The sequence below is a fragment of the Chroicocephalus ridibundus genome, unplaced genomic scaffold (genome assembly GCF_963924245.1).
Source record: "Chroicocephalus ridibundus unplaced genomic scaffold, bChrRid1.1 SCAFFOLD_26, whole genome shotgun sequence".
NCBI classification, from domain to species: domain Eukaryota; kingdom Metazoa; phylum Chordata; class Aves; order Charadriiformes; family Laridae; genus Chroicocephalus; species Chroicocephalus ridibundus.
The window spans coordinates 1,124,255-1,133,995 of NW_026961775.1; the positions used below are offsets into that span (position 1 = coordinate 1,124,255).

The window sequence follows — 9,741 nt, forward strand, 5'->3', positions numbered from 1 at the left end:
GCAAAAAATTTCTGCCTTAAAAACACTTTGCTCGAGTGCTGGGGCAAGTCGAACAAAAATAACAAAACAAAATCTCCAGAGCTCTGCTCTGGAGTCAGGTGAATTGGGAGTGACAATGCTCTTTTCTATCACAAGCAGATTTAACCTGAAAATCACATTTAATCTAAAATCACCCCGTGTTCCTATTTAACAGTTGCTGCAGGGCAGATGTGGCTTTTCCAGGGACCTCAGCAGAGCCTCTGCTCTCCTGCCAACCTCAGCCAGTACCAACCACAGCTCAAGGGAAAGGGAGCCACAGCAAGGCATTACTGAAAAGACAGAGGCATTGTCGGGGATTTCTACAACAAACAAAGTAGGTTTTCCTCGGAGAAGTCTACTCTAACTTGTCACTCTCTTCCTCATTGGATATGACCCTGTGCCAAGAGGTGCCAGATGTCTAACAGCAGCTCTGAGGCTGATTTCCTCCTCCTGGCATTCGCAGACACGCGGGAGCTGCAGCTCTTGCACTTCTGCCTCTTCCTGGGCATCTACCTGGCTGCCCTCCTGGGCAATGGCCTCATCATCACTGTCATAGCCTGTGACCACCGCCTCCACACCCCCATGTACTTCTTCCTCCTCAACCTCTCCCTCCTCGACCTGGGTGCCATCTCCACCACTCTGCCCAAAGCCATGGCCAACTCCCTCTGGGACACCAGGGCCATCTCCTTCTCGGGATGTGCTGCCCAAGTCTTCTTTCTCTTCTTCTTGCTTGGAGCAGAATATTTCCTTCTCACTGTCATGGCCTATGACCGCTACGGTGCCATCTGCAAAGCCCTGCACCACAGCACCTTCATGAGCAGCAGAGCTTGTTTCAAAATGGCAGCAGCTGCCTGGGGCAGTAGTTTTCTCAATTCTGTCCTGCACACTGCCAATACCTTTTCGCTACCGCTCTGCCGTGGCAATGCTCTGGACCAGTTCTTCTGTGAAGCCCCCCAGATCCTCAGGCTCTCCTGCTCAGACTCCTACCTCAGGGAGGTTGGGGTCCTTGTATTTAGTCTTTGTTTAGTCTTTGGCTGCTTTGTTTCCATTGTGCTGTCCTATGTGCAGATCTTCAGGGCTGTGCTGAGGATGCCCTCACAGCAGGGATGGCACAAAGCCTTTTCCACGTGCCTCCCTCACCTGGCCGTGGTTTCTCTCTTTGCCAGCACTGCCATGTTTGCCTACCTGATGCCCCCCTCCCTCTCCTCCCCTTCCCTGGACCTGGTGGTGGCAGTTCTGTACTCAGTGGTGCCTCCAACAGTGAACCCCCTCATCTACAGCATGAGGAACAAGGAGCTCAAGGATGCCCTGAGGAAACTGATTCACTTGGTCATATTTCAGCAGGACTAAGCCACCCATCGCTCTTTACAAGTAATCGCCAATTCTTCTTGGGCAGCTTCTTTGCTTTGGGCATTTTCCAGTGATTGTTGTATCTGTACACAAATAATTGAATTTATCCCGCTTCTCCAGCGGCACCACCCCAGTCCGACTGACCCAAAGGCCTCCACTGAATGTGTCGATCACTATGTAGCCTCTAAGAAAAGGAGATGTCCTCAGTGCATGGTCCAAAGACTGAGATCTTCTTTCTTTAGCTGGAGTCAGGAATACCCACAAGGAATTGCACTCCAAAAGGGCCTGATGCTGTGCTTGGGTTCTCCATGGGCTCATGGGGACAAGCTCACAGGGGGATGTGTCAGCTCTCAGTTGTGGGTGTGCAGTGCCCCTGGAGATGGTGAATGGTCAGGATGCTTCTGCTTGCGACTGTCCCACATGTGAGAGGGCTGCTGGCAGTTGCCCATCGTCCTGTCTCCCACCAGGAGAGAAGAGGGGATATTTACAGACACCTTGTGCCTGGGGGTGGGCAGCAAATGCAACTTCAAAAAGCCAAGTGGAGCCACTTGGTAAAGAATACACAGGCTAATGTTGGCTCTGCAATCCCAAGAGAGGCAGGGGGAGCACAGCAGGCGCAGGGAAGGGAGCCTGGAATGTGATTCATACCACCTTCAATGAAGAGCCATGACCTGGATCTAGGGACACATCCGAACACACTGTGACCTTTTAAAATGCCCTGTTTCAACATGCTCTGAGCACCTGCCACAACCTGCGGAGAGAGTTCCTGCGTGCAAGGATCCCCTCTGTTTAGTTTAGGTCTGCATCCAGCTTGACCAGCACAGCCAATCCATAGTCACCACATGGTCTCAGGGCACCACAGCCACCTTGCTCTGCAGAGCAGCAGCACCAGCTCAGGGCCCTGCAGGGAGCTCAGGAAAGGGGGCCAGGAACAGCCGGCCAGGCCAGCACAGATGCATTCCCCTGGGAAAAGGCTCTCTGGGGCACAGGGACATCCCAAGAGAAGAGCAGGACAGGCTGCGTGTGTGGAGCAGGAATGAATGAGAAAGAAAACCATCTTTCTGGCTGCACCAGCTCAGGGCAGGCTGTTCTGTCACTGGGGAGCAGGAGCTGCCTGAGGAGCCCCAGGAGCAGGATTCTTCTGCTGTCCTGGAGAGCAGATGGGGATTAGGATATCCCGGACCGGAGAAGAGGGGCAAGGAGCATCACTGTCCTACATATCCTCAGGCAATGTCCAGCCTCCAACCCTGGGGCCAGTGGGGAGGCTGATACCCCTTCTCTGCACCCAGGAAGTTCCTGTGCTCCTCGGAGGGGCTGGGAGTGTGATATGAATGCCCAGAGCTCTGCAGCACCATGTAGTGGGCACTGCTGTAGGGCCAGCTCAGACTGGGCTGTTCTTCTCATCTGCACCAGGGAGAAGGCAAAGGAGGTGTGGAGATCTGGGACACCCAGATGACACCCACAGATCTCTCCTTCCCTAAGCAACTCAGCCAGCCAATGAATCATTCCGATGAGAGCGCTGGAAAGGCAGGAAAGGCAGACGGAGAAGAAGGGACAGAGACACAGGAGAAGAGAGATAAACTATGTGAATAAAAATAGAGCAGTTCCTCAGAATCCAAGTGGATAGTAGGAAATGTTTTTTGCTGAACAATTGTACCTGTCTCTCTCACACACAGACAGAACTTCCTGCAGACAATGGAAAGGAACTGTGGCTGGATGGTCTAAAAACTCCTTTGAGAAGTGCCTGTAACACAGGTGTGATGAGATTTGGCTATTCGGAGCATTTCGCTGAAGCTGGGCCCCTGCTTCCCTCCATCAGGCGAGAGCTCTTGAGCGTGCGACTTGCTCCTTGCAAGCAGTCAGGAGTGACCTGGCCAGTCCTGGGCAGGGAGTGTTTTGGGATGCAATGGGCTCCATGTGGGACAGATGGGTGTCTTTTGTAACGGGCTGGGTCTGATTATAAGGGAAATGTTTAGAAAATGTCAACAAAACGAAACAAAAAAGAAATTAAGAACAAGTTGTAAAGGAGAGGAAAGAACTTACCCTTCTGGAATTACAGTCCTCTGTTCTCATCCTCCTTCTTTGGTTTAGTTATGTTTTAATGTTGCAGACTTAGAGGGGTGATTTGGTGTGCTGTCTCCATTTGGAAGGGAAAGTGATTTTCAGATTTTCAGATGGGATGCATTTAACGGGACACAAATGTCCTCAGCTGTAGGGCCCCAGGTGCCTCTTGCCAGTGCAGATGCCCTGAGACCCTCTGCCCAGCCTCCCTGTGCAGCTGCTGGGGGCTCTGGTGTCCCTCAGCTCTCATGTGCTGGCTGCCAGTCCCAGGCAAATGCATCAGGTAACTGGGGCGTCGAGCAACTGAGGTCTGCCTGAGAAGCTGAGGAATTGTTTTCCACATTTAAAAAAATAAGAGCACATTTTCACCAGCCGAGATGATTGAATACGTTTCATAAAGTGAAGATGTCTTCCCATGATGCCAAAAAGGGCATTTTCAGGAAGTGTATTAACCTCAGGACAAGAAATTAGCATTCTCTGGAGCACTGTGTTATATTTTTTATCAGGCTGCATCACATTGTACTTTCGTTTGAGCATAATTAAGAAAAACACTTCCATGCCTGTGTGCAGCCAGTTCTCTAAGAAAAGCAGGTGGGAAGTGGTGCCCAGGAGCTGTAACGTTCAACTACAGATTTCCGTGGGAAAAGGTTAGATTTTAACATTGTGATGTTAAAATCATGGCCAGGTGGCCACGGAGAGAAATGGCAGGGTTGGGGCGGTGAGGAGGAACTGTCTATATGGTGTTTGCCATCAAGGAGACAGCTTTTCCTACATGTCCAGAGCTCCTTAGGAGGCACCCTGGATGAATATCAGCTGAAGAATGTTGGCAACACTTATTCTGTCAGCTGGCAAAAAAGAACGCAAAAACAAACCAAAAATCTCAAAAAGTCCTTTCCCTTTGGATATTCATTGAAATCTCCCTCTTTAAAGTCCTGAAACCTCTCCAACCAGCTGTACAAGACTTGAAGACTTGAAGAATCTTATGGGGAAAGGCATGGCTCATCAGAGCTTTTTGCATTTTAACGACCATGTGATGTATTTGGTGCTGACTCCCATGAACCTCAGTTACCGTGAGGAGAGTGAACAAACCACTTGAGAAGTTAAAGTCAGATGGCTCTGATGCTGAGTCAACCTCTGATGTGTTCTGTCAAGGAAAGGTCCATTTTAATGACATCAGAAGCACCCACACAAACCATACACCGGCTCCTTCCTAAAAGCTACACAGGCAGTGGGGAAATCACAGACCATGTTCCTGCTCCTGCCCTACCAGGTACGCGGGCAGCAGTGACTTCACCAGCTCCTACACAACCCATGGGCCTCTTCCTGGCCTATCAGCTCAGCGGTCACAGGTGACCTTGCAAACATCTACACAAGATGGGTGCTTAGTCCTTGCCTACCAGCTTCTCAGGCACCTGGGACCTCAAAACACCCAACACAAGAGATGTTTCTCCTGGGCTCCTCAGGCACCAGTGACATCGCAGAGACATCCACAAGCCAGGTGACAGCTCCTGGCCTCTCGTCTGCACAGGCACCAGTGACCTCCAGGCACCTACACGAGCTGTGCACCTGGTCCTGCCTTATCAGCTACTCAGCCAAGAGTGACATCACAAGGACAAGCCTGAGCCACGTGTCTCCTATCAGCTACACCAGCACCAGTGACCTCACCAGCCCCTACAGGAGCCCTGGCCTTGCTCCTGCTCTATCAGCTACTCAGGCACCAGAGACCTGACCCCCACATCTCCCCCTGCTTGCTGTCTGCTCACCTCTGAGATATGACTCCTCACAAGCTCCTACACAGACCAGAAGCCTCCTCTTGGCCTGTTGGCTACTCAGGCAGCAGCTCCTCACAAGCACATACCAACCTATTTGCTGCGTGCTCGTCTTTTGGGGGGACCCAAGCCAGTACTGACCCCCCTCTCCGTCACTTGCTCACCCCTCCTAGAAGGGGGCCGTAGCCCCTGGGCATGTTCCAGCGTGCCCGTGCCCCACCACCTTTCGGGCACCCCTCTGCCCTCTTGAATTCCTCCCAGCCCACCCTGTCAGGGCTTGTTCTGCAGCCTGGTAATGCGGGGGGCCCCCACCCGGCCTTTTCCTTCTGCTTCCGTTCACATTTAAACTGTAATTCTTCACTACACTAAATCATACTGAAGAAGGATTTATTCAATTCAAAATGATGGACAAACCACAATGGTGGCCCCCGTGCATGTAGGGGAAGGGCCTTCCGGATCCGATGCACGTCCGGGTCTACCCAGCCGGGGTGGCCGGTGCTGGCAGCCAATCAGAAGAGAGCAGAGTCCCAGTAGAGGAGAGGGGGCGGGACTTCCACCGGAAGCTGGTGGGCGGGGCAGCTGTCAGGCCGAGTGGCCATCAAGAAGAAGGTGCAGGGCCCCAAACCTGAGGCAAAGGCTCAGGGAGGCAGCAATGGGAACCAAAGGTGGTCAGTCACGCTGAGGGATGGAGGCGTGTGAGAGGGGGAGTGTTTATTCCAGCAAGGTCATCTGCGCGGGGACCTTGTTAATGGGGAAACGGGGAGAAAAAAGGGGAAAGCAGAAGCAGAGTGCACTGAGCCACAAACTTGAGAAAAGAACCATGGAGTCGATGGCAAGAAAGAGCTTTTGCCAGTCCCAGGAAGTGGTGGGCCATCAAGAAAGTCCAGGTGGCACCTCCAGGAAGATCAAGTGTCCGTTTGAAATGAGAACGTTGTGAGTCAGAGGGAGCCTGGTCTGGGAGGGATGCGGGAATGAATAGAGCTGTGCAAAGCCCTGAGGGACATGCAGCGGAAGGGGGAGCAGGGAGGAACCAAGAGGGGGGAGGCAGAACATGGTGTAAAAGAGGCCAGTTGCATGTCAGACTGGATTGACCGGGAAAGGGATGGAGTTTTTAGGAAGAGAGAAGGGCCAGGGGCTGCTGGTGTGTTCGGAACCTACAGGGAAACGGCTGTGAAATGCTTCGTAGGATTTAGGGTGTGTTCCTCTAAAGAAGTTGTCATGGTCAGTGGCCCAGCTGAAGTGCCTCTGTACCAACACACGCAGCCTGGGGAACAAAGAGGAGGAGCTGAGCACCCTTGTGCAGCTGGAATCCTCACGGCTGGGGTTTGCTACAGGCCACCCGAGCAAGAGGAGCCTTTTGACGAAGCGTTCTTACTTCACCTCCAGGAAGCACCACACTCAGAGGCTGAGAGATCTACTGGGGGACTCCAGTCACCCTGGCAGCTGCTGGAAGAGCATCCCATGAAGCTGTGAGCAGTGCAGGAGACTCATGGAGTGTGTTGACGAAGGGATTGAGAGCAGCCCTGCAGAGAAGGGCGTGAGGATGCTGGGGCTGGAGTAACTGAACATGAACTGGCAATGTGCGCTGGCAGCCCCAAAACATTTTGCGGTTCTATGATTCGATGTCTCTATGACCTACACCCAAGGGAGCACATGCCAGTGGTGGTTACCCAGCGGATGTTACTCCAAACCTGAAGTGATCTCAATAAGCTGAGTTTCCCACAACAGGACACTCCTAGGAGTAGCTGCTGGCACTTGTGCTCCCTCAAATTCATCTCATCGCACACATGAAATGTGTATTCCTAAGTCTGTGATGCAAGAACAAACTTCTGATGCAGTCATTTTGTGTCCCTCCATGGAGGGACAGACCAGCTCTCTGAGCTGAGGTGAGTGGCTGCTGCTGCAGCTGTGAGGGGCTGGTTGGTGACGATTACCCTGGGGCAGGTTCCCCGGGGTGTCCAGGGACCGTGGCACAGAGCAGGTCCTGCTCTGCTGGTCCTTCCTGTCTCTCCAGAAGGCCTGGCTGTGTGAGAACACTGCTGTGTGCACCCAGCCTTCACACTCACACAGCTGAGCTCTGCACTGGTGTTTTCCTCTCCCGAGCACTTCCCAGCTCAGCCCAGGTAAAGCCAAAGCTGCGTGTGTAAGCAAAGCAAAATAAAGCATTCATTCACGGCTTGATTTTCTGCTGCTGCCTTTATTTTGTTCCAAGTATGGAGGGAGTCTGGCTTCTCATGTACATCAGGTCATTGGGCAAGAAACAACACCTGAATGCTTAAGAAGTGAGATTAGGAAAAATATTATTGGAAGACTCAAAAAAGCATGAGAGAAAAAAGAGAAACAGAGAAAGAGAGGAAGGAAAGCAAGGAATGAGAGCAAGGAAGGAAAGCAAGGCAGGAATAAGGAACAAAACAAGGAAGGAAGCAAGAAATGAAGGAAGGAACCAACGAACGAATCAACAAAGGAATGAAGGAACAAAAGAACGAAGGAATGAAAGGAAAGAAGGAAGAAATGGAAGGAAGGAAGGAAGGAAGGAAGGAAGGAAGGAAGGAAGGAAGGAAGGAAGGAAGGAAGGCAGGAAGGAAGGAAGGCAGCAAGGAAGGAATGAATAATGAGAGAAAGGAAGGCAGCAAGGAAGGAATGAATAATGAGAGAAAGAAAGAAAGAAAGGAAGGAAGAAAGAAAGAAAGGAAGGAAGGAAGGAAAGAAGGTTATGAACAAAAGGTCGTCCTGCTGTTTTCAGTGAATATGCGGGGAGTCGTAGGAGAAAGACAGTTACCTCATCGTTGGTGAAATACAGTATATTGCAATAGTTTCCTAAGGGCATCCCTGAGCTCCTGGTTCCTCAAGCTGTAGATGAGGGGGTTCACTGCTGGAGGAACCACCGAGTACAAAACTGACACCACTAGGTCTAGAACTGGAGAAGAGACAGAGCGGGGCTTCAGATAGGCAAACATGCCAAAACTGATAAAGAGAGAGACCACGGCCAGGTGAGGGAGGCATGTCGAAAATGCTTTATGCCGTCCCTGCCCAGAGGGCATCCTCAGCACAGCCCTGAAGATCTGCACATAGGACACCACAATGAAAACAAAACATGCAAAAGAAAAAAAGGCACCAAACACCATAAGCCAAACTTCCCCGAGGTAGTCTGATTGTGAGCAGGAGAGCTTGAGAATCTGGGGGATTTCATAGAAGAATTGGTCCACAGCATTGCCTTTGCAGAGAGGTATTGAAAATGTATTGGCCGTGTGCAGCAGAGCATGGAGAAAGCCACTGCCCCAGGCAGCTGCTGCCATGTGGACACAAGCTCTGCTGCCCAGGAGGGACCCATAGTGCAGGGGTTTGCAGATGGCAACATACCGGTCGTAGGCCATGATGGTGAGAAGACAATATTCTGATGTTATCAAAAGTAGAAACAGAAAGACCTGGGCAGAACATCCTGAGTAGGAGATGGCCCTGGTGTCCCAGAGGGAATTGGCGATGGCTTTGGGCAGGGTGGTGGAGATGCAGCCCAGGTCGAGGAGGGCGAGGTTGAGGAGGAAGAAGTACATGGGGGTGTGGAGGTGGTGGTCACAGGCTACGGCAGTGATGATGAGGCCATTGCCCAGGAGGGCAGCCAGGTAGATGCCCAGGAAGAGCCAGAAGTGCAAGAGCTGCAGCTCCCGCGTGTCTGCGAATGCCAGGAGGAGGAAGTGGGTGATGGAGCTGCTGTTGGACATCACATCCCTTTGTTCCCAAGGTACTGCCAAAGGAGGAAAGCACACTCACAAGTCAGGACAGCTCTGAGCAAATCTCTTCCCATTGCCTGCCCTTCCAAACCCAAGCTGCGGAAACACACTTTGCCTGTGTCCTTTTTTGCGGGAGCTTTCTGCATTGCCCTTGTTGGAGCTCTCATTGTTGCTGGCCAAGTGTGCCGTGAGGAGCAGAGCTCTGCTTGTGGGCTCCCAAGGAGTCATCCCTGCTCCACAGCAGCAGGGATTGGGGAAAGGGGTTACAGCTTCTGACATTCACTAGTTACCTCATCTGTGATCCACTTGTAATGCAGAGGAGCTGCTCAGCATATTCCTGCAGGAAAACCTCAAGGAAACTCCTGGTTGTCCTCAAACTGCAGTGACATGAGCAGAGCCAGCTCACTCCTCAGCCTTGTTGGGTGGGAAAGACCACGCAGCTTTTGACTCACTCCCCCCTGACCCCCTGCAGAGGGATAGGTAGAAGAGGGAGAAAAAGGAATAAAAATCTCATGGGTTGAGATACAGACAGTTTGATAGACTAGTAACGGGAAAGAAAATGACAATCATTTCAAAAGAATATAGGAAACCAGGAGTGATGCAGTACAATTGCTTACCCCCCGATGCCCATCCCGAGCAGCGAACACGGATTCCTGCTGCCCGGCCAACCCCCATTTCTGTACTGAGCAGGACCAGTCCAAGGCATTTTAATGCCCTCTCTGGTGGTTTTGGTGTTGAGTCCCTGAAGCTCAGACACAGGGGAGGCTGATGAAACCTCTCCAGAAGTCAACGTCAGCTGCAAACTCCAAAGTTTC

The 9,741-nt window shown here is 51.8% G+C and overlaps 2 protein-coding genes across 2 annotated transcripts; one reads left to right on the top strand and one right to left on the bottom strand.

Annotated features, from left to right (window-relative positions):
• The first annotated feature begins 432 nt into the window (after positions 1 to 432).
• On the top strand, positions 433 to 1,368 carry LOC134509704 (olfactory receptor 14J1-like). The gene has a single exon (XM_063322306.1). It carries the CDS (start codon positions 433 to 435, stop codon positions 1,366 to 1,368), a length of 936 nt encoding a protein of 311 aa, XP_063178376.1.
• Positions 1,369 to 7,978: 6,610 nt separating this feature from the next.
• Positions 7,979 to 8,917, bottom strand: LOC134509699 (olfactory receptor 14A16-like). Its single transcript, XM_063322302.1, has one exon. The coding sequence runs from the start codon at positions 8,915 to 8,917 to the stop codon at positions 7,979 to 7,981; it is 939 nt and encodes a 312-aa protein (XP_063178372.1).
• Positions 8,918 to 9,741: the final 824 nt, after the last annotated feature.